The 24,543-nt window shown below is 39.4% G+C and overlaps 1 protein-coding gene across 3 annotated transcripts in view; it reads left to right on the plus strand.

Annotated features, from left to right (window-relative positions):
• YAF2 (YY1 associated factor 2) overlaps positions 1,196 to 24,543 on the plus strand; it is a 75,781-nt gene continuing 52,433 nt past the window's right edge. The window contains exons 1-3 of one of the 3 annotated variants that reach the window (XR_001918052.1): positions 1,273 to 1,404; positions 1,846 to 1,971; positions 3,517 to 3,895. Coding sequence is in view for 2 of the 3 variants with exons in the window: in XM_018047913.1 (XP_017903402.1) it covers positions 1,379 to 1,404; positions 1,846 to 1,971 (152 nt within the window). In the remaining variant the exon portion in view is untranslated. Of the gene's footprint in view, positions 1,405 to 1,845; positions 1,972 to 3,516; positions 3,896 to 24,543 lie in introns of all 3 variants that reach the window. The other 2 variants (XM_018047913.1, XM_018047914.1) reach the window with 2 other exon arrangements.

A 24,543-nucleotide genomic window follows, 5' to 3' on the forward strand; every position in this document is an offset into this window, starting at 1 on the left:
GTGTTTTTTAAAAAAATTATTTTAATTAGGCCAAGTCTGAGAGCCTAAGCAAAGTTCTTAATCAGCGAGGTGACAGAACGTTACCAGAATTTTATTATTAATCTGGTTGTGAATTACTGAATAGATTAAGGAGGTGGGGCTGGAGCTGAGAGACTAGTTGGATGGCAACTGCCAGAGTCCAGGAGGGCATCCAGTAGGCTGAGGTAATCAGACCTGGGAGGACAGTGTTTTTTTTTTTTAATTTTTAATTGAAGGATAATTACAATATTGTGTTGGTTTCTGCCCTACATCAACATGGATCTGCCATAGGTATACATATGTCCCTTCCTTCTTGAGCCTCCCTCTCTCCTCCCACTCCACCTACCCCACCCTCCTGGGTTGTCACAGATCCCCGGTTTGAGTTCCCTGAGTCATACAGCAAATTCCCACTGGCTCTCTATTTTACAGATGTTAGTGCGTATGTTTGTTTCCATGCTACTCTCTCCATTCATCCCACTCTCTGAAAGTGTTCTTTCCTTAACAACGTTCACGGCATATGCAAGCTCGTTATTTAAAAAGAAGAAAAAAGGTCTTATAAGTGTTTTCTTCATTGTTTTTTTTGAACCAGTTACTGTAGAAGCCTGGGAGTCGAGAAGAGCGCATCTGCAATTAAACCACGGTTAGAGTCCTAGCTTTATCCTTTTCTAATTATGTAATATAGAGGAAATCACCTAACCTCTCCTGAGCCTCAGTTTCTTTTTCTCCGGAATAAGGGCAACAATCCTTACTTGGTAGAGCATTCGCGTGCACAAAACCAAGTGGCTTAAAGCACCTAGCAATGGCGCTCACTGGTGGCTCCCGCCTGCCCCCGGGGATCCTTCGGGCTGGGGCAGACGCGCCAGGCCCGGAGAGCGGTTCTACCTGGAGACCGCGGCCGCGCACTCTGGTCCGGAGCCGAGCTGACCTCCGAAAGCCGGCCCACCTTGGCCCAGGCTTCTGGCGGGATGGCAGAAGATAACCCCGACAGAGAGGCTCGGGGGACGCCCAAGGGAAGCGGGCGGCTCGGGGCAGAGAGGCGGCGACAGCGCTGGAGGCTGCGGCGGCCACCCCCACGCCGCCGTCAGCGAACTCCCCGCGAGTGCTGGGCCGCGCTGGCCGCGTTTGAAGTCTCCGGCGCGGCGGCTGGTTGGCTGGCGCGGGTCACGTGGTCCAGGCAGGAGTTTCCCCGACAGCTGGAGGCTGCGTGGGATCCGGCGGCGGCTCCGGAGCCCGGCGGCGCGGCCTTCCCCACCCCCTCCCTCCCTCCTCCCCCGCCCGCTTCCGCCCGGCTTATTATCCTCCTTATTGACAAACAGAGCGGTTGCGGCGGCGACTCTCGGCGTGCGTTTGTAGCCAAGTCATGGGAGACAAGAAGAGCCCCACCAGGTAACAGCGCCCGGGCCCCCGGGCCTGGACTGTGCAGGCGGCGGGGCCCTTGCGCCGGGCTTCGGGCGGCCGCCTCGCTCGCCGCCGGGGCAGCGGGGCGAGAACGGGGGCGGTGCCGCCGCTGTGCGAGCGCTGCCGCGTGAAGGGCCGGCGCCGGCCGCCCCACAATGGAGCCGCGATGGCGGCGGCTCCGGGTGCCCAGCGGCCCCGGGTGTCCAGCGGCGGCCCCGGGTGTCCAGCGGCGGCGGCTCCTGCTGCGGCCGCGCTCGCGCCCCCGCCTTCCTGACTCCCCTCCCCTCCGAGCGGGAGCCTGGCGCGCCGGGGACCGGCGGGGCGGGGGTCGCGGCACTGGGGCTGGGGGCGGGGCGGGGGCGGCTGCGGGGCCCGGGCGCGGCCCGCTGGTGACCCCGCGCCGCGTCGTGTCCGGGTTATGTCCTGCAGGCCGAAGCGGCAGCCGAAGCCGTCCTCGGATGAGGGTTACTGGGACTGTAGCGTCTGCACCTTCCGGAACAGCGCCGAGGCCTTCAAGTGCATGATGTGCGATGTGCGGAAGGGCACCTCCACCCGGTGAGTCCCGGGCCTGCCCCGCGCGCCGCCAGCCCCCGGGGTCCCGGCGCCGAGGATGACCCTGCGGCCGCCGCCCCCTCCCAGGATACTGGCAGACCCGGCTGGCCGAGGCGAGACTGAGGTGGTGGCCGCGAAAGGAACTGGGTCAGATTGATCACGACCCGAGCGATGCTTTGCGGTGAGGGTAATTGAAGAGGCTGTAATGTTTTTTGCTGCCAAGAGAGAATAAATTATTTAAGGGAGGCATTAGCTCTACCGCGATTAATTTGTGTCGCTGGATGTAATGCCACCCCCACCCCCTCATCCGCACCACATTTTGTGGATGAAATAACGTTGGCTGCATTGTTGTGTTAGTGTGTAGGAATCAGAGAAATATCATGAAAACCTCTTTAGAAGCAAACGATGTAATTTAATTTCGTTCCTCAAAAAAAGTATCTGATTAGAGAATACACAGTAGATTAAGCTTCCTTTTTTAATATAAACTCTGGAAAGGTCAAATCAGGGATTTGTGTAGTGTTTTAAATCTCAGTTCTCTAATGTTTTATAAATAGTTGGAGGTGAGCGCAGTCACAGGGACACATTTTTTTCCTGAAAGTAGCTGAATATCTTTAGTTTGATTAAATGGCAATCTATTTTACTATACAAATGAGATAAAATGATCTCTGCCTATTTTCAGTCTTTATTTCATTGTCAGCTTACAGTATGATAACAGTCTTTTAAAAAACCACTTAAGTGTATTAAGTGGATAAAGAAGATCATTCAGGAGATTCAAAGTCAGTGACATTCTTGAACTGCCAGCACTTAGTTGCTATGATTTGTGGCCTGATATTTAGAGGGCATATATTTTTGATTAAAGTTTCTTGGAAAATGAATTATCACGAGTATACAAATGCAATATACTGTTGCTTTTGAAAAGGCTATATGATATTAACCTTAGGGGAATATATTCAGTAGAAGTTATGATTCTAAAAACGAGGAGATATCTTGATTCTAATTAAATTTTAAATGTAGAGACATAAATGGTTATAAAAAACTTGAAATTTTAAGATTTGCTTATTGAAGCTAGCTGCTTTTGACATACCTGTCTTTTTGTAAACCATAATATGCTGTTTGTATAGTCTCATTAGATTCAATAAATTAAATATTTTCCTGATATCTTTTAAAAAGCAAACTTTCGAACAACTGCTAAATTCAAGGGAATGTAATAGAACATACGGAAAAGGAAAAAGCACCATTTGCTGAAATGAATGTGGTAGCTATTTTTGGACCCGTGATTTAAGTATTTTGAAAAGCAAAGTATCTTTATATCTTTTAGTTTATATAAGGTTTGATTTGGTTTACATTATATTTGTTTATCAATGTAGTACTTTGTACTTTTTAAAATGCTCAATAAACAATGTTAAGAAAAGGCAGGAACTTTAATGTGGAGATAGTTATAATCTTAACTTCTGGTACGGTATTGTTGCTTTTTGTTGTTCCCTCTCTATGTTCTTGTAGCCATTAGAAAAATACTGAAACTAGAAGAGCCTATATGTTTATTTGCAGGGACAGCAAGGAAGGGGGGAAGCTGGTGTCCTACTCCACAGCCAGTCTTGGGGTTAGAGGAACCCTGAGAAATAGAGTAGGTGGTGGCAGCTCAGAAGAGAAGAAACAGGCCGAATACCTGGCACCTGGAAGAAGAAGGAATATAGTGCACAGGGGAGTTGGCCCAGGACAGAGAAGTGGGCCTAGTTTAAAAGAGGTTTGAGGCCCACGTTGGGGGCCCCTGACATTTTTTACCAGTACATCTGAGCTCTTATAGATCCAATTTTTAGTGGTGGAAACATTTCTTGAGAAGGACTCAGAGAAGCATTGTCATTTGGATTGAAACTGAAGAGGCTCTGGGCAACTCACCAGAAGTCTAAGGGACACTCTGTTCCTAAAAGTAAGTGTTCTACACTACGACCCTCTCAGCTGCTTCCTTCCTCTCTCTGAATTTGTCTCTTCTCTTTTGATTTTGGCCCTAAGTTAAACCTAAGAGCTCTAATTTCTCTGTTATTTGTTACTTTTCTCCCACTGTTTCTGAAATGCAGAGTGGAATCCATGTTTGGAGAGAACAGTGGAACAGGGCATTGTTAATAGGGCAGATATTGATCGCACCACAAAATATTTGCCTGTCTGGTAATGTTAGAGATACAGAATTAAAGGACTACATGATACTTGGAGGAGCAGAAGTTTCAGTAGTTGGAAGAAATAATTCTCTATGACTGACATGTTAATTAGCAGTTAGGGTAATTTCAAGAATGAGGTTGGCGATTACCAAGGCAGGGACTGGATAGCTGCAGAGCAGAAGGAGGCAGTTTGCTAATGACTTGTTTGTGAGACTGACAGACGGGACTTCAGTCCCTTGGGTCAGACTGATCTTTGAACTGATTCTGTCTTAGTTGCCAAATGTGAGGCCATGTCTAAGCCAATCCCAGACGTTTGAAAAACTTTTCTTTTTAAACCTCCAGAGAAGATGGAGTCTGTGGTCTCCCTTTAAAGTCTTTCTGACAGTCTTTTTTGTTTAAAGGATATCTAGTTCAAATCCTTTTATATTGCAACAGAAGATCTTTTCCTTTGACAATATCCCTGGTAAGTCATGTTTTTCTGCAGAGTAGTATGAAATAAAATGGGGTTATGTTCATAGCAGAGTTTCAAGATGAAATGTGATTTGAAGTAACTTCAGTTCCTAAATTGTTAGCTTCTTTAGATGTATGCCATTTCCCCAGTTGAATTGCAATTTTGTCCTTGCTGGCCTTAATTAGTTTAAATTTGATTAATTAAAAAAAATCTAAAATCTAAATAACTAGATAGTTCCAGTACTGAAAATTTTATACATTGTTCTTTTGTAAGAGAATCAATGACAAATGTCAGTCTGCCAGGAAAAATTGAAAAAATTACAGTGACAGTTACTATTAAAAGTGCTACACATTTTCCTTTATATTTCACATTATTTTAAGGCAATAGTGTCTCAGATATAAGTCTAAGAAACTTAAAAAAAACAATTATCAGAGAAAAAGAAGTAGTATAGTATGTGTGAGGTAGTACAATCAATGTGTTGAGTTAGAGTGGTATTTTATTGCCACTTCGTATAGGAATGGAAATTAATGCTTAATTCAGATTATAGATATTTGAACATGAAAGTTGATAGAGCTATTTGGTTTTGAACTGTGATCTAAATGAATACTTACAAAACACCTAGCCCAGAGCAGGCTTGCAAATGTAATTTCGAGTATAATAGGTAGTGTTATATTTTCTCAGGGTGAATTGTATTAGTTCCTTTGGGTTTCTCAGAGATGTTATAAGAATGATGAGAAAGATTTCATTTATTAGCAAGAGCACTAGGTGTTATAGTAGGAGTTTGACCATGAATTCTTATTTTTAACCACTTCAACATTCAGCAATGTTTATTGAACATCTTATTTTGTCCTGGGGTTGAGCTAGGTACTAGACTTACAGTGGTGAACAAAATACATACTTGTTTCTTCTATAAAATTTTATGATTTGCTGTCAGTTCAGAAACACTTTGATTGTACCCAATTCTATACATGAGGTCGTATTAGTAATTCTTTATGTGTGGGCAGAAGAGGTGAATTTTTATTTAAAAAAAATAGTGTTTATAATTAAATACAGCATTATGGTTAGGGTTTGACTGTTGGTAAAAAGAGTGATTTATTTTAGTTTCTATAAAATGGAAGTAAGTGATAAAATTCACATTTTTTTGAAGAAACCTTAAACCAGTTATCATCTGATAAAAATCTTTTCGGTGTCATTGTTGTCATGCTTGCTTTCTGTCTTCTAATTTGAGGCTTGGCACAGATTTCATCTAGACTCTTGTGTGAGAATGTGTAGAAAAAAATTGAGGACCATCTCAGGCAGTCTGTTTTTCAGAAATGCAGGGTTCTGAGCCTCCCTTACCTGAGGAACCTTTCCCAGTACCACACAGTTATTGTTCATAGACTTCTGATTCTAAGAGGTTGGCTTGTTTGTTTTTTTCTCTACATCTTGGGTTAGAACGATTTCGTTGTTTACAGAGGAGTTTAAAAGTGATTAGTGTTTGGTTAGTAGTGGTTTTCAAAGTGTGAACCCCGAGAGTCCCTAAAGACTTCTTAGGGAGTCTGTGAGGTCCAAACAGTTTCCATAACCATTCTAAGATGTTGCTTGCCTTTTTCACCGTGTTGACACTTGAGGTGGTGGTGCAGAGTTAATGCTGGGAAACATTGTTGGCTTGGGGCTCTGTTGGTGGTTCAGTGAATAAGAATCCGCTTGCCAGTGTAGGAGACACGGGTTCAATCACCGATCCAGGGAGATTCCACATGTCTTGGAACAACTAAGCCCATATGCCACAACTGCTGAGTACTAGAGCTCTCTAGAGCCCAGGAGCCACAAGAGACACCGCCACAATGAGAGGCCCCCGCTGGCCACAGCTAGAGAAGAGCCTGTCCAACAGTGGAGACCCAGCACGGCCAAAAGTAAATAAATAAAATTATTAAAAAACCCAAACCTGCTAGCTCTTCAGTGGCACCGCACTGCTGTATTCATTGTAATCTTCACCACCATGCACATGTCATAAAAATAATGCTAGTTTCACTTTAGAATATCCTTCATGAAGCAATAAAAATGATTAATTTTAGAAAAGTCTTGTCTCTTTTAAAATATTCTGTCTGATGAACTGGGAAGTACAAGTAAGGCATTCCTGCTGCATACCAAAATCATGTGGTTGATTCACGGGAAAGCATTTTTGTAGTTGTTTGAGTTTTGAGCAGAACTAGCTTTTTTGATAGAACATTACTTGAGAGAATACCTGGCAAACTGTGGTTATTCAGACTTGGATACTCATTAGATATTTTCTCAAAAACGAACATAGTCTGTCTCTTCAAGGAAAACAATCGATGGTATTTGTTGCCAGTGAAGAAAACTGAGCTTTCAAGTGAAAAATTTTGAAAACTTGTAACCTCTATATTGAGTTTAAGAGCTTCCTAGTACTTTAAACATGAGATTGAATGGTTATATCAACAAATATAATTTCTGATACTTTATCATAAAATTTGTTATCATTTGGAAGATTTGCATAACTCAGTAAACCAGTATTTCCCAATTACCAGTGTATTATGTTATAAAACCATATGTAGATAATCCACTTAAAATATAAAAGAACCAGTGGATTTTAAGGGAACCCTATGAAAACTTCACTGATGTGGTTCCAGATTCACATGCAACTAACCTTTGAGAAACAACTCCTTGTTGTGTTTTTATGTACGTATCGAAGAATATCCACAGTTATCTGAAAAGGCTATTAAAATATGCCTCCCTTTCTCAACTACAAATTTGTGGGAGTCAAGATTTTCTTCGTATTCTTAAAAAAACACATTGCATCAAATTGAATGCAAGAAACAATACGACAATCCACATGTCTTATGTTAAGCTGAATAGTTGAGTACCACTAAAAATACACAAGTACACAAAGTTATATTTGTTTAGGAAAATAATAGTTTTTTTTTCATAAAAATATATTAAAACATTTTAAAATGAAGTAATATATATTTAAATTTTTCTGTTTTTATTTTCAGTGTAGTAATTATTTCTTGGTTTAGATAAGAGCTAGATAAACAGAAGCTCTTTTAGCTTTTGCGAGTATAATGAGATCCTGGGACCAAAATACTTATGCACTACTGGCGTAGAGTTTTACTACCTTGGGTTTCTGTGTGCAGTAGATGTCCTTCATCAAGCATTCTTTCCTTTTCTTTTGTCCTTAGTTAAATGACAGCTCTCAGACATAACCTAGTGACCCCTAGTGACCTAGTTGTTAAACTCAGAAGCCTAATCTCAAGTCTTTTTCATGACATTTCAGCAGTATTTGATGTTGGCAGCCTTTCCTAAAAATGTAAGTTCCCCTTCCTTGACGTCTCTAACACTCCTTTTTCTTAGTTTTTCCTAATACATTTTGAAATTAACTTTTGCTTACCCAAAATTGACTTCTCTCTATTCCTTATTTTGTATGGGGCATAAGCTTTATGGAATTTTATTGTCTCAACTTTTGATTCATCAACATTTGATCTCAATTCATCATCCTCCCTCATGTCCAGTCTTCTTTTGGCTCTTTCTCAAATCTGTCCTTTTTACAGTTTTTGTTGTTAGAGTTAAGAAGCCAGTATCATTTCTCTCATGAGTTATTGGACAAGTGAATCTCCTCTCAAGAACACTGCTAATGTTCTCTTCAGCACTTTTTTGAAACCTATGGGATTATTTTGATTACTCTGTATTAAAAAAAAAATTGAGATCTTTCTAGTGACTGCTGAATAAAGGTTGAGCTCTTGAGCATGGTATTCAAGGCCATTACAACCTATGTCTAGATTGCCTTGCTAGCTTCAGTTCTTGCTGTGTATCCCAGCCAGGCCTGTGCTGCATCAGCACTCAAGTATTCCTATCAGATGGTGCTTCTAAAAAGAAGTCCTGTGGGATTGCAGCCATCCCTGCACCCACTCCCACTATCATATTGATTCAGTGTATCTTTTTATGTGTATGTATATGTGTATATAATTACTTCCACAGAACACAGTACTGTGTAGATGTTTGCTCTCCCCAGAAAGGACTATCTTACTTTGCTATCTCTGAAGCTAGTAAAGTACTTGGAACATTTTACGCATTTAAACCTTGTCAGTTAATGTTCTTTTAAATTTGTTACTATTTGCCACCTGGCATTGCTTTTCCAATAACTTTAGAGATTATCTTTGTAAAAATATGATTGGATTATTTTGTCATAATTTGTTAAGTATATATTAATCCTTCGTGCATTAAAGAAAATTTTTTTGCCATTTTGCCATATAGTAAAAGCACTATTTTTACAGTTGGATTAGTAACTGAGATGAGTAATTCTGAGTATTTGTTTAAACATGGAAATAGTATTTTTATAATACAGTATTTGTTTCGGCTTCCCTGGTGGCTCAGAGGTTAAAGCGTCTGCCTCCAATGAGGGAGACCCGGGTTTGATCCCTGGGTCGGGAATATCCCCTGGAGAAGGAAATGGTAACCCACTCCAGTATTCCTGCCTGGAGAATCCCGTGGACAGAGGAGCCTGGCAGGCTACAGTCCACGGGGTCGCAAAGAGTCGGAGACGACTGAGCAACTTCACTCAACTGAGATGAGTAATTCTGAGTATTTGTTTAAACATGGAAATAGTATTTTTATAATACAATATTTGTTTATTTCAAAGATCAGATAGAAACAAAGAGCTTAGCACATGTCTTATTTCTATTACTATATTTTATTTGTTCTTATACACATTCTTAAAAGCATGTATGTGTACAAGAGGAAATACTTTTATCTCAGTTTTAGTACATTTTTAGCTTTATCATTTTTTGTATTGACATATAACATATGTTTCATGTTTTAACATTATTTCAAGGATGATATTGTACATGAATACCTTAACATTTTTAAGGTTTAACTTTGGAAAATTCTGTTTATTATCTCATTTACACCCTTTTATTTAGGTCTTGTTATTCACATTACTGAAATTTGCGTAGTATAGAAGTACTTCTTGACTATACTGAAATCATAAAAGAGTACAACATATTATCAAATATTTTTTATTACTCGATTAAATTGTAAGTTCTCCGTTGAATATTCAGAGTTAAAATAGTTGATGTCAAGAGCCTATCAGAAACTAAAATATACTGAACATAAATTTGTAATATTTGAGATTGTTTAATTGAAAAATAATTTAGAATTCAGATTTTTGCATTTGTTTGAATTGTACTGACTTTAAAATTAACCAATGGAGTGAATTAAATTTAATTATAATTAAAATGGCACTAATTTTTACCTTATGATAGAGGTAGCATTGTTTTATCTATCAGCATTACTTTTAAAGATAAATCAGTCGTAAAGATTAGCAGACACCTGTGTAACTATAGAAATTAGTTGGTTTTCAGCCGCTAAGTCATGTCCAACTCTTGCGACTCCATGGACTTGCACACCAGGTTCCTCTGTCTCCAGGAGTTTGCTCAAATTCATGTCCACTGAGTCAGTGATGCTGTCTATCCATCTCATCTTCTCCCACTTCTCCTTTCCTGATAGAAATTAGGCAGACATTAAAAAAAAAAGAAATTTCCCTCATCTTGTGCTTTTTACTATTTCTAATTTTTGTGAGTCAAGCTGAAAGAACTAGTCATTGATATCTTTCTAGAATTTGTTATTTTGCCTGCCTTGTTAACTGCTTCTTCAAGATCCAGCTCGCAGACATAGTCTCTGTGCCATTCTCCTAAGTCCATCCAAAGCTTGCCTTCCTTTTTGTCTTTGTTCATACCTCTCATTGTGATGGCTAACTTGAGCATTTCCTCATAAACCCAGGATTGGTTTTGTCATTCTCATGAAGCTGAGTATTTGAAAAAGTTGGAATTCTGATACAGTTTAAGTCAATACTTGGAAAAGAAACCTTCTGTATGCATGTATGAATTATTGGAAATAAATGATTAGAAGTGAACAGAATCTAGATTCTTAAATCTTCAATTGCATAACAAACATATTCCTGTTGTTCGTTGGGCAACATGTTGTCACTGGACATGTACCATATGCCAGAAATTATGTTAGGGCTATAGAATTGTGGATGAGACACCAGTTCCAGCTTCTAAGAATTTGAAATCTAGCAAAGAAGATCCACAGTATTTGCTAATGAGTAAACAAAAGAAGGAATTTAAAATTTTACAATATTGTCTAGTTTTTGGACATATAGTTTTTATATTCAAGTTGAGTATAAAAACAGTTACTGTAGCGGCCAGTAGTAAAGTGCTTTTGGTACAAAGTGTGCTTTAACATTGTGGCCAATTTCCAGTTTGATTGATTACCTTTCCCCTAAGAAATTTCAGCCAAATGAAGCTGCCACTTCATTGTTGGGTAAAACCCTCTTTCTCTTTGTATGTGTATATATATGTATGTGGGTATATATATATATGCATATATGTATAAATATGTATGTTTTTAAAAGGGATTGCTGTTTTTAACAACATGTTTAAAGAGGAGAAGGGGTTGACAGAGGATGAGATGGTTGGATGGCATCACCGACTCAATGGACATGAATTTGAGTAAACTCCAGGAGATGGTGAAGGACAAGGACACCTGTGTGCTGCAGTCCATGGGGTCACAAAGAGTCAGACATGACTTAGTGACTGAACAATGAACAACAGGAGGATGTTTCCTATGTAGTTGAAGATTTCAGAAGACTAAGATGGTTACTATCAAGACTATGACAAATTTACATAGGATGGATTGGATGAGGTTTATATATATTTTGTACTTATCCCAGGAACCATCTTTTTTTGAGAGTAAAATAATTATAGGACTGCATTATTAAACTTAATGTCTCTTTTCTCAGCTGTCTTATTGGTTATATTGGCAGTGATCTTCATTATGGCACTCAGTTTTTGTTTTTCTAGCTTGTTTGTTTTTCCTTTAAAAATGTTGTTGAGAAAATTTAGTTAATTTCTGTGAAGCCTTTATCATTGTGGCTGGTACAAGTAAGTACTCACTAAATATTTTTAAAAAAATTTGTAACTTATTGCTAGCAAATTAATTCTTGGTTATTATAGGTTGTTTCTGTGGGTAGGAATTCAATAAAAGCAGTATCATTAAATTATTTATAATTCATGTAGTGCTTTACTGTGTTCAGAATGCTTTTGTTTATTCTTCCGTTTGCTCATCAAGCCACCCTGCATTCAGGAGAGGGAGATGGTCATCTAATCATAGTTTTATTGCTAGAAGCATAGTTTTTTTTTTTTTCTTCTAAATAAACCAAAGAAACACAGGTTTGTTTGACTCACCCTTCTGTCTCTGATAAAGAGGTTTATGAAACTTTTATTTGGGTGAAAGATTTCTTTGCTATTCCTCTTTCTTTCGAGGTTAGATATCTGGCCAACATACTTTGGTACAAGATTGGCATTCTTTGGGGTATCAAGTTTTCATTCAGTGAAACCTGAGGTGTTTCTTAAATAGTGATTTTAATAAGTTGTAAAATATTATGTAATTGTGGCTTTAAAAATAAATTATTCATTTAACAAATATTTACTGAACACTTAGCTGTGTTTTGTTTATTGGCTTTTATTCCTGCTAAAATCTCTACCTTTTGTTACATGATATGTGATCTATGATTGATCAGTTTTAAAAGATTCAGTAGAGATTTCATTCTGTAATATTGTTTATTATGGAAATTGACAGAATTACTGAGACTTTTAAGAGCTGCCATAGTGTTCAGTCATTTCCTGAGAGAGGCTGTTTTTTATTTCTTGAAACCTTAATGGTAGAGGGCTTCCCAGATGGCTCAGCAGTAAAGAGTCCATCTGTAATCCAGGAGACGCAGGAGACCGGGTTTGATCCCTGGGTCGGAACTGTCCCTTGGAGGAGGAAATGGCAACCCTCTTCAGTATTCTTGCCTGGAAAATCTCATGGACAGAGGAGCCTGGTGGGCTACAGTCCACGAGGTCACAAAGAGTTGGGCACGGCTGCGCGCACATGCACCTAATGATAGAGAGATAAGGTAGTCTGCAGAGGGATGTTTTGAGGGGTATGGGGCAGAGATGTTGGTATTAAAACTTCTGAAATTGTTGAGGCCATTATTGTTTCCATATCCTTTTGTTTGACATTTTCAGCTCAGTTTAGAGGATTCTTGTTGCACTGAAGTCTAGAGAACTGCCAGGTAACACATAGCAATATGCTGGGTGAGGTCTTTTCTATGTGTTGGAACTCATAGCTCTAGCTTAGTTTCTTGACAAGTAAGAAAACAGGCCTGGAAAGGTTGTGACCTGTTCAAGGTCAGTAGCTGGTTAGTGCCAGGTTCAAATGTTTGGATTTCTTTAAGTCTTTTTTATTACCTTGCTGTGGTAGCTTTAAATTTGCTAGCAAGTAGTTTCTTAAGGATTTCTTCTCGTGAATTTCCTATGCCTGTAGCTAGTGTTGTACACCTTGAAAACTTCTAACATTAAACCTACTACTTATAACTAATACAAGAACTTATGTTAAAATTTGGGCTAGCATTATACTGAATGAAGAACAAAATGGCTGTTGTTTTCCTTATTTTAGGTAGTATTTTTGAAGTTAAAATGTTAAACTTCATTTTGATGTCTTCTATAATAATGGTTATTGTGCTATATATTCTGACTTCTTTGATACCATAGTATTTCTTAGGAGAAAAATCCCAGTATAATAACAAATTTGAATGTCTGTGTGTGTATGATAAAAAAAATTTGTACAGTTCTCTGATAATTTTTAGGCATGAGTTGAGAGTCACTTCATCTTTACATATTTTGTAGTCTGATCACAGCTCTTTTATACAATATCATCCTTTATAGGATATACTAATGATGATAAAACTACAGCAGCAGCAAGTAGATAATATTCCATGCCAGAGAAATAGTTGCTCAGGAAGTAGAGCTCTATGTGTATTTTCAGAGTAGGCAGAGTTGTTTTAGTTGTTTTTCATCTTTTTCCATCCTTTTATTTACTTTTTGTCTACCCAAGGCCCAGAATCTGCTTGGTAATGATTTATAGCCTACTTTCTGAAATGTTCTGATTCCTTTAGGTTCTTACTCCACCAGCAGTTATTCCTTTATTAGAACTTTCATGTTTTAGGTAAATCTAAATAAAATAATACTTTCAAGTATGAATGTAAATAACCTGAGCATGGGGGATAGAATTATTTTTTTTCTTTAAGACAGTAACTCTTTTTGATGATAAAAGTACTACATACTTATTGAAGATACTAAAGCATAAGGAGGAAAATAGGAATGCCCACGCATGATGACATCTCTCCAGCCAGAGAGATGTTAGCACAGCATTGAATGCACAGCCACCCATTCTTGCAGCTGCACTGCTTGTTCAGGGCTAGTTCTGGCAAGCCTCCTTAGGAAATAAGGAGTAAGGGTTTACCGCTTAGAATCAAGTAACACGTTTCTTGGCATAGAGAGAGCTGTTTTTTCCTTTAGAAGGGTGCAGAGGTTTTGAATTGTGCTCTTTGGAGCCCTGAGATCTCCTGAAGTTGTCTCAGTGGCTGCCAATAAAGCAAACACGTGGGGCTTTGTGTTCCCCTACTCTACTTCAGCCAGATCATCTGTGCTCTTATACATTTTGTTGTTCAGTTGCTCATCGTGTGTGACTCTTTGTGACCCCATGCAGTGCAGCATGCCAAGCCTCTCTGATCCTCACCATTCCCGAAGTTTACCCAAGTTCATGTCCATTGCATCAGTGATGCCATCCAGCCATCTCATCCTCTGTCATCCCTTTCATCAGGGCGTTGTCCAACGAGTCAGCTGTTCGCATCAGATGACAAAAATGTTGAAGCTTCAACTTCAGCACCAGTCCTTCCAATGAATATTTAGGGTTCATTTCCCTTAAGATTGACTGACTTGATCTTGCTGTCCAAGAGAGTTTCAGGAGTATCCTCCAGTACCACAATTTGAAGGCATCAATTCTTCCACTTTCTGCCTTCTTTACAGTTCAGCTCTCACAACTATAGGTGACCACTGGGAAGACCATAGCCTTGACTTACACATTTTACTTATTAGAATTTCTCTTAATTTTTATTTCCTAAACGTGTTCCGCTATCAGAACTTTTTGAAAATCATTGTCCTGTTCCATCCATTCTGCCACTCAAATTCTGTTCAGCACAGGCTGGATTAATTGTGACTAGACTTCTTAGCCTCACATTTCAAAGGGAAGAGCTAATACTGACTTTTGTATAGTGGTGGGGGAATTTGAAGCTTTTCCCTTTGAAAAGCCTTTTTCTTTCTCCCTCCTTCCCTGTTCCTTTCCTTTTTGTTTACCTTTCTTAGACATTTTTGCTCTTTTTATTTTTTAAAGACATTTTTGCTCTTTTTTTTTTTTTTTTTTAAGACCAAGGCTGGTAAGGCCCAGAGCTCTAAAATCATTTATTAGATGCATAATGAGCAATACAACTTACAGGTGAAAAATACCTTAAGTTCATAATGTCATCAAGTTGTACTTTATGATAAAACTTAGTAAGACTATTTCATCGTCTATATGAACGTGGTTATCAGATTTGCTCAGTAGGCTAGTTTTTTGTAAACTTCATGTCTCTGGTTCACACAACAGTTTTTTGGTTCCTTGGTAGTGTACATTTTAATTGTAATCTTGCCACCTTCCACTTGTGTAGAGTTTCATTATACTTCTTTTTAGTGCAGGAAAATATATTTAGTTTTATTTTTTCAAATGTGTATTTAATTTTTATCTGTACTCATTATAATAACAAAAAGCAAAACAAAGAAAAGAATGTTGATGTTTATGAGTTACTTGCAATTATGTAGTATAGTGGTGAAGAGTTTTGATTCTGTAACTCATCTTCTTGGACTTACATATTAGTCTCCACTTACTGACTATGTGAACTTATGAAAGTTAATAACTATGAACCTGTTTTTTCATTTGTAAAATGGAGATGATAGTAACAACCAAGGGTGGTTGTAAGGATTAAATGAGATAATTTTTGTAAAGTACTTGGCACAGTGCCTGGCATACAGTAAGTCCTTAGAAAATATTAGTTGAAACAGTCAAATACCTGAGTGGTGATATCATAGTAGACTTGTATATAGGGGTATAACAATCCCTATTGTCAAATGTGTAGTTTCCAGTGGGGTGACTGACAAAACCAGAACAAGTGTCTTCTACTGAAAAATAATATTTCATCAGATTGCCTCAGGGATGTTATCTCCTCTTACCTCCTTCCATCTCTCCCTCTTTCTCCTCCTTGTGTGTGTGTGTATGTGTATGTGTATGTGAAGCTGATGTGGGCTGTCATAGAAACATTTGGACCTCACCAGTAAAAGTTTTAACCTCTACAAAGTACTTTGATAATATAGTAGTGGTAAGGAGTTCATATAGACTTAAGAATTAAATAGTTAAAAACAGCCTTTTTTTTTTTTTTAAAACCAAGAGTAAGTGTATTTTCATGTATTTGCGCAAACTCGAGGAGATAGTGGAGGACAGAGGAGCCTGATGTGCTGCAGTCCATGGGGTTGCAAGGAGTCCGACATGACTTAGTGACTGCACAGCAGCAACAAGTCTGTTTTCAAGGTTGGATTGACAGGCAGCTTGGTCATGGTCTTTTTTAGGCCACTGTGACTTCTTGTTGATTATATTATTTTCTCTGCTTCATACTCTCCTATTCACGACAGTTTCTTTCTTATTCTTTATGACTGCTCAAAGCATCATCTCTCTCAAGAAGCATTTCTTTATCTTTTAGGCTAGAATGAATGCCCTTTCAATTAATCTTAAAGTGTTCTGTGCAAAATGTGATGATCATATTTATACAGTGTACTGAAAATATTTCATTTTGCTTCCCTGAACTGTATTTCCTTGAGAATAGTGCCACTGATACTGGATTCACATTTTAGTTTAAATCCCAAATATGCCATTTATGGTCATATAACCATAGGACTCTGTGTTGATGATTAAATGTGATAATTGATATAAGAAACTTAACATAATTTTTAGTTAATAACAATGATGATAATTGTAAATGACATTAATAAAAGATCCCAATGTCTGTCATTGTGTCTTGCGTGAAAGTTGCTTAGCCATGTCCGACTTTTTGTGACCCCATGGACTACACAATCCATGGAATTCTCCAGGCCAGAATACTGGAGAGGGTGGCCATTCCCTTCTCCAGGGGATCTTCCCAACCCAGGGATCGAACCCAGGTCTCCTGCATTGCAGACAGATTCTTTACCAGCTGAGCCACCAGGGAGGCCCATAGGTACTGACAATGCTTAACTGAATTGCAAAGGCTCTTTATCATTTATCTGGTTCTATTGTTCCTTTAAACTGTTTGCCACTTGTTTTTAAGGAACACTGACATCATTTCATTTCATTTTTTGAACTTTTGGAGTTGGGTAGAGTATTTACTTCATAAAAGAACTTGTGTTAACCTAAATTACCTCATACACTTTTGCAGCAGTTCAAAATGTTTTCTTTTGCCATCAAAATAATGCATAGTAGAAACCAGAGCAGGTAGCATTTTATTCTGTTTAAGTCATGCTTACTGTTTGTTGAATCTTAACTAGAGGTAGAGAAACCATTTGGTGGAATTCATTGCAGTATGCTAGGCAAGAGACAGTAGTGGTCTAAACAAAGTTAATGCCAATAGGAGAGAGAAATGAATGGATTCTAGATATGTTAAGGAGAAAATATATAGGCCTTGATGGATGGTTCAATATGGTTGTGGAAGATAGGAAGTTGGGTTTTAGAGAGGAAATTTAGAGAGTATTCAGAGAGAAATTGAGGATAAAACCCAGGATTCTGGCTTAGTTATACAGCTAGGTAAATAGAGATACTTTTCACTGAAAGGGAACAGAAGGAAGGACAGGTTTTGAGCAAGGAATATTCATTGGAAGGACTGATGCTGATGCTGAAGCTCCAGTACTTTGGGCCACCTGAGGTGAAGAGCCGACTCATTGGAAAAGGCCCTGATGCTGGGAAAGATTGAAGGCAAAAGGAGAAGGGGGCAGCAGAGATGGAGACTGAAATAGCGTCATTGATTCAGTGAACATGCATTTGAGCAAACTTTGGGAGATAGTGAAGGACAAGGAATCCTGGCATACTGCAGTTCACGGGGTGAGAAGGAATCAGACGTGACTTGGCGACTGAATAGCGACAAATGGGTCACTTTTAGACATGTTGAATTTCAAGCATATGAGAGAAATATGAGAGGGTAGATATATGAGGCAGTTGGATATGTGGTGCTTACGCTTAGGAAGGAAATCAGAGCTGTAAGTGTATGTTCAGTAGTCATCAGCATAGATGACCAGTTGAAGCCATGAGAGTGAGGCGGATCAAGGAGAGAATAGATTGAATAGCATGAGAAAAGAGGACCTAGGACAGAAACTGAGAAACACCATCACTTCCTTAAGGTAGAAGAAAAGCATCGTATAAAGAAGAAGAAAGAAATGGAGGAGAAAGGAGAATTAACTAGGGAATAAAAAGCCCAGGAGAGAGTAATGTTATAGGACTAGAAGGAAAAGAATGTTTTCAAAAGGAGAGGATGTGGTTGGCCATGGCAAAGGGCTTTTACTTTGTCAGAATCTTAATTTTTCCTTTGCATTCTGTGTAATGTTTATTTTTAACAAGTATTGCATTAACATTTATATTTCAAATTGTAACAAGAATATAATCCTGCATAGTGCTTGGGCTAAGCTTTCCATGATAGTCTCAACAATTCTGAATTACATCTATAGATTACATAAAGGAGGTTATGGATGTGCGAGTTGGACTATAAAGAAAGCTGAGCGCCGAAGAATTGATGCTTTTGAACTGTGGTATTGGAGAAGACTCTTGAGAGTCCGTTGGGCTGCAAGGAGATCCAACCAGTCCATTCTAAAGGAGATCAGTCCTGGGTGCTCTTTGGAAGGACTGATATTGAGGCTGAAACTCCAATACTTTGGCCACCTGACACAAAGAGCTGACTCATTGGAAAAGACCCTGATGCTGGGAGGGATTGAGAGCAGGAGGAGAAGGGGATGGCAGAGGATGAGATTGGTTGGATGGCATCATCAACTCGATGGACATGGGTTTGGGTGGACTCCAGGAGTTGGTGATGGACAGGGAGGCCTGGTGTGCTGCGGTTCATGTGGTCGCAAAGAGTCAGACACGACTGAGCGACTGAACTGAACTGAATTGAACTGAATGATGGTAGATCAAGAGACGAGTAAAATTATGTTACTCTTTCAAGGAATAATGCTCTAATTATCTAGTTAAATCTGTAACTAAGCCTCTGCGTTTACAGGTAACTCCTGATTGTGGCTCTAGAAATGAATAGAATTAATTTAAAAATTGGGTCCATGTTGGTATCAAAAATATTTTAAGTGGTAAGTATATTAACTTGGAACACTTTTGGAAAATTGCATTGTTAATTGTGGGGGAGCTTGTATAGTTTGAAGAAGTCCTTATCTTCTGTTTTTAGAAGGAATGAATAATAGTTTTAGATTAGCTTAGTAAAGAAATCATAATACTTTTCATACAATTCTACAGTTTGTTTGATCTCGAAAGTGATAGCCATTGTGGGGTATGTTGAATTTGATGTGATCCATGATTCAGATTTTATTTTTTGGGCAAAATAATTTTGTGACCTTTTAATAGATGCCCTAGAGAAGGAAACAGCAACCCACCCCAGTATTCTTGCATGGCAAATCCCATGAACAGAGGAGCCTGGAGGGCCACAGTCTGTGGGGTCGAAAAAGGGTCAAACATGACTTAGGGACTAAACAACAACAAGCAGATATATGCTACCTAGATATAGACAAGCAGATAGATAAGCTCTAATAAGCTCATTTGTGGGGTATCTCTTTTGAGAATGTACGTTCATTTCACTATGATTCAGATTTTATGATTGCTGAATTAATAATATTTAGAATATAGTCAGTAGGTTGCAAACTATTACTGTTGACCTCAGACTATTTGAGATTTATTGTTAGAAAAGTTTGCCATTGTTTTATAAAATCAGTTTTACACTGAAAATATGCACTTGTATTTTAGAGATGGTTATTAAAAATTGAATTGAAAATGAATACAGGGCTTAGAATCTCATTAATTTTAATATTACAGTCAGAAAAAGTGAGAAAAAAGGAAGTTACAGAGTAAAGGTTAGACTTCTTTATCATGCTGACATTCAAAATAGTTAGCTGTTTGTTGTTTTTGTGTATTTAACTTGGATACTGACTATAATTAGCATATGAAGGACTAATGCTCCTGATATTTTGAACTAGGATCAGGAAAATATTTCCTTGAGCTAGAAACTATTAAGGATAGAGGAGTGAGTGAGTGAGCGGGTGGAAGTTGCTCAGTCTGATTCTTTGGGACCCCATAGACTATACAGTCCATCGAATTCTCCAGGCCATACTACTGAAGTGTGCAGCCCTTCCATTCTCCAGGGGATCTTCCTAACTCAGGCATCTTCCCAACCCAGGAATTGAACGGGAGTCTCCTGTGTTGCAGGCAGATTCTTTAGCGGCTGAGCCACAAGGGAAGCCCAAGAATACTGGAGTGGGTAGTCTTTCCCTTCTCCAGTGGATCTTCCTGACCCAGCAGTCGAACTGGGGTCTCCTGCATTGCAGGCAGATTCTTTACCAACTGAGCTACCAGGGAAGCCCCAAGAATATGGCACCCCACTCCAGTACTCTTGCTTGGAAAATCCCATGGACAGAGGAGGCTGGTAGGCTGTAGTCCATGGGGTCGCTAAGAGTCGGACAGGACTGAACGACTTCACTTTCATTTTTCACCTTCATGCATTGGAGAAGGAAATGGCAACCCACTCCAGTGTTCTTGCCTGGAGAATCCCAGGGACGGCAGAACCTGGTGGGCTGCTGTCTATGGGGTCGCACAGAGTCGGACACGACTGAAGTGACTTAGCAGCAGCAGCAGCAGATGCTGGGAAAGACTGAAGGCAAAAGGAGAAGGGGGCAGCAGAGGATGAAATGGTTAGATAGCATCACTGACTCAGTGGACAGGAATTTGAGCAAATTCCTGGGAGAGAGTGGAGGACAGAAGGTCCTGGCATGCTGCAGTTCATGGGTTGCAAAGCATCAGACGTGACTTAATGATTGAATGACAACATATTAACTTTCTACAGAAGTACCTCATTTTAAGATATCGTTTCTAGAATGTGGTGCTTAGTTAAAGGACTAGGGTGTTTGTCAAATTAGGAAGATCAGAATATTGAAGCTCAATTAATGTAATTAAGGTATCCTTAGGAAGAATGACTAGAACATAAAATGATATAAAACACAAAACCACATAGCATTATGACACTGGATAATTGGTCATGTTTAGCATAGTACAGGGTGGCTAAGAGTCGGAGACGACTGAGCGACTTCACTTTCACTTTTCACTTTCATGCATTGGAAAAGGAAATGGCAACCTACTCTAGTGTTCTTGCCTGGAGAATCCCAGGGATGGGGGAGCCTGGTGGGCTGCCGTCTCTGGGGCTGCACAGAGTCGGACACAACTGAAGCGACGCAGCAGCAGCAACATAGTACAGGAGGTGGTAGGAAGTGAGAGATGCTATTTGGCACTTGCTAGAATGGTGCTTTATTCTGGAGTTGTAGTAATGTAAGCTTCTTTATATTAACTACATCTTAAACTTAAAAATTAAAAAGCTTAGCTTGTAGATAACAGCAGCCAGTTTTCAGGGCTGCACACTTAGACTGTGTGCACTGTGAGGGTCTGTAGTGCTTTGGCTCTGTCCAGATGGGTTGATGCGGGGAAGGAAACAGACCTGGAAGATGACATCTGATTTGTTAGCAGTTTGAGGAGGTTCTAGGTATAATTGAGTTGGGTCTTATCTGCATTAGCCTTAGGTTGAATTTTCGAACCTAAAACCCAAGAACCAAATTCAGAATTAGGCCTCTACCAGTTGGAACTCATGTATTCCTGTGAGTTCCTTTTTGGGCACCAAACTGATAACTCAGTTTGCAACTTTTAGCTTAATACTAAATACTTTGTGACGCTCTCCATATTAGTTACCTATTGCTGTATAACAAACTACCCCAGAATTTAGTGGTAGAAAACAATCAGCATTTATTATTCTGCCTCCCTCTCCCCCATCCCTTCAGTTTAGCAGGTGGCTCTGGCTCAGGATCTCTCAGGCCCAACTATGGAGGAGGGATCCATGTCCGAGCCCTCATGGTTTTCAGCGGCCTGAGAACGCCTGCTCTCAGTTACTCACACAGCTGTTAGCAGGCCTCTGGTGGAACTCTGGCTGTCACAGCATGACAGCTTACTTACCTCAAAGCACCGTATCTGGTGAGAGTCGCGAAAACAAGAGCCACTGTCCTTTATAGTCTAATTTTGGGAGTGATGTCCATTACTTTGGCAGCTTCCCTGGTGGCTCAGATGGTAAAGAATATGCTCCAGTGCCGGAGACCTGGGTTGAAGCCCTGGGTTGAGAAGAACCCCTGGAGAAAGAAATGGCTACGTACTCCAGTATTCCTCCCTGGAGAATTCCATGGACAGAGGAGCCTGGTGGGCTACCGTCCATGGGGTTGTAAAGAGTGGGACATGACTGAGCGACTGACATTACTTCCGCTAAATTCTGTTCCCTAGAAGTGGGTCACTAAAGTCAGCCCACACTCAGGGGAGGAGATGACAGAAGGGCATGCATACCAGGAGGTGGGGTCATTGTGGACCATCTTAAATGCTGCCCGCCACAATGTCCTTTAAAGTTGAAAACCTTTTTTTTGTTGTTGTTATAGAATTTGTTACTGATAGGAAAGTTTACAGAGGAAACCCAGAATATAAAATGGATAAATAGAGAGCTGTTCTGTCCAGAGCAGGGGTTTTAGGAAGCTAGAGCTAACCTACTAGCATCCCTCCCCTTCAGCTTTTCTGAACGGTTTGAATATTAGTATGTTTACCATCTAATGTCCATCAGGAACATAAATATATACTATTTTCCTCAACCTTTCCTTTTATAATTTGTTAGCAGTTGCAGTTCTAAGATTCTAGCTTATAACAATCAGGTTTTAGAACATGAAAAATGTTTCTGGCAATTTTAATAGTCTGGGGAGCTTTCTTTACTAGTAAATCTAATGGAATACCTGATTTTGTAATATTAGCAGATATAATTTATATATTGATAGGATAGTGATAGTGATTTACTTAGTAACTACTGTCTACAATGTTTTCTCAACTATTTCCAAATTGTATGTATTTTTAAAAAAATCACAGGTATATTAATGATATTTGTACTTCAACTTCAATATTAATGTGCTTCATATCTCTTTCATACTGCAAATCATGATTCCTAAGTGAAGTGAAAGCCACTCAGTCATGTCTGACTCTTTGGGAACCCATGGGCTATACAGTCCATGAAATCTCCAGGCCAGAATACTGGAATGGGCAGCCTTTCCCTTCTCAAGGGGGTCGTCCCAACCCAGGGATCGAACCCAGGTCTCCCACATTGCAGGCAGACTCTTTACCAGCTGAGCCACAAGGGAAGCCCAAGAATACTGGAGTGGATAATCTATCCCTTCTCCAGCAGATCTTCCCGAGCCAGGAATCAAACTGGGGTCTCCTGCATTGCAGGCAGATCCTTTACCAATTGAGCTATCAGGGAAGACTGACTCATGATTCCTAATGAATACCATAAATTAACTTATTTTCTTTCTCTTGCAGTATAAAGAATATAATCTCAAAATAATAGTACAGATATCCTTGTGTACCCATGGGGGATTGGTTCTGGGACCTTCTCGGTTACCAAAATCTGAATATGCTGCAGTCCCTCATATGTAGGTTTAGGATTATTAATGGCATATTCCACAAACCTACACATCCTCTTGTATATTTTAAATAATCCCTGGGTTGCTTATAATTCGTAATACAATATAAATGCTCTGTAAATAGTTGTTAGCATGAGAAATTCATGTTCTGCTTTTTGGAAAACTTAGTGGAAATTTTTTCTGAATATTTTTGACGTGTGGTTGGTAGAATCTGTGGATCCTGAACCCGTGATACAGAGAGCCCACAGTTAATACAGACAATAAATCTCTAAACTTAGAATTTTTTTAGTAGTTCTTTGCAGATATGTAAAATCATTTGAAAATAATTCCATTTCTAGGTGGATATGTTACAGTTTGATAACATGGTTAGATTCCAGGCATGGTTTTTAAATGCATTACTTAACTCCAGTACTTTGGCCACCTCATGCGAAGAGTTGACTCATTGGAAAAGATTCTGATGCTGGGAGGGATGGGGGAAGGAGGAGAAGGGGACGACAGAGGATGAGATGGCTGGATGGCATCACCAACTCCATGGACGTGAGTCTGAGTGAACTCCGGGAGTTGGTGATGGACAGGGAGGCCTGGCGTGCTGTGATTCATGGGGTCGCAAAGAGTCAGACACGACTGAGCAACTGAACTGAACTGAACTTACATTTTTATTAGCTTAATCCTCATAACAGTTCTGTGAAGTAGGTTCTGTTTTTACCCCTATTTTACAGATAAGTATAGTTTTTTCATCTTGATTTTAGGTTCTTTATGATAACAAGAAAATAATGCTGGTTTTGTTTGTTTCTTTGTGAGTTCATGTAGAGCTAAAGGATAAAGCTGAAGGAAAGGAAAATTTAATTAACAGATTATCTGATGAGCTTGTTAGGAGCGAAGAAAGATGACAGTTTCCATAAATAACATTATTTAATAAGTAAGTTTACAGTTCACTTTTGACCTTATTTTACTTAATTGAGCTACACACCTCCCCCCATATTTATGAACCATTATGATGTCACTTAAGTATATGTGAATATATGTATAATATTAAATTTTAATACCTGCTAAAGGATTTCACATCCTCCATTTTGAACAACTTTCTACAACTATAGTACCTTACTTTAGAATTGCAAACCTTATTTGAAAATTCAAACATGTACTTGGAATCACAAAAGCAGTTGTCATTTAAGTTGCTTCCAGCCAAAACATAATATCTAGCAGTAGTGGAGGTGATGAAAGTTAGCTAACTTATTTTTTTTTCTGAGCAGTTTTTTCAAAAGTTCAGGTTGAATTT

Source organism: Capra hircus, chromosome 5 (genome assembly GCF_001704415.2).
Source record: "Capra hircus breed San Clemente chromosome 5, ASM170441v1, whole genome shotgun sequence".
Lineage (NCBI taxonomy): Eukaryota > Metazoa > Chordata > Mammalia > Artiodactyla > Bovidae > Capra > Capra hircus.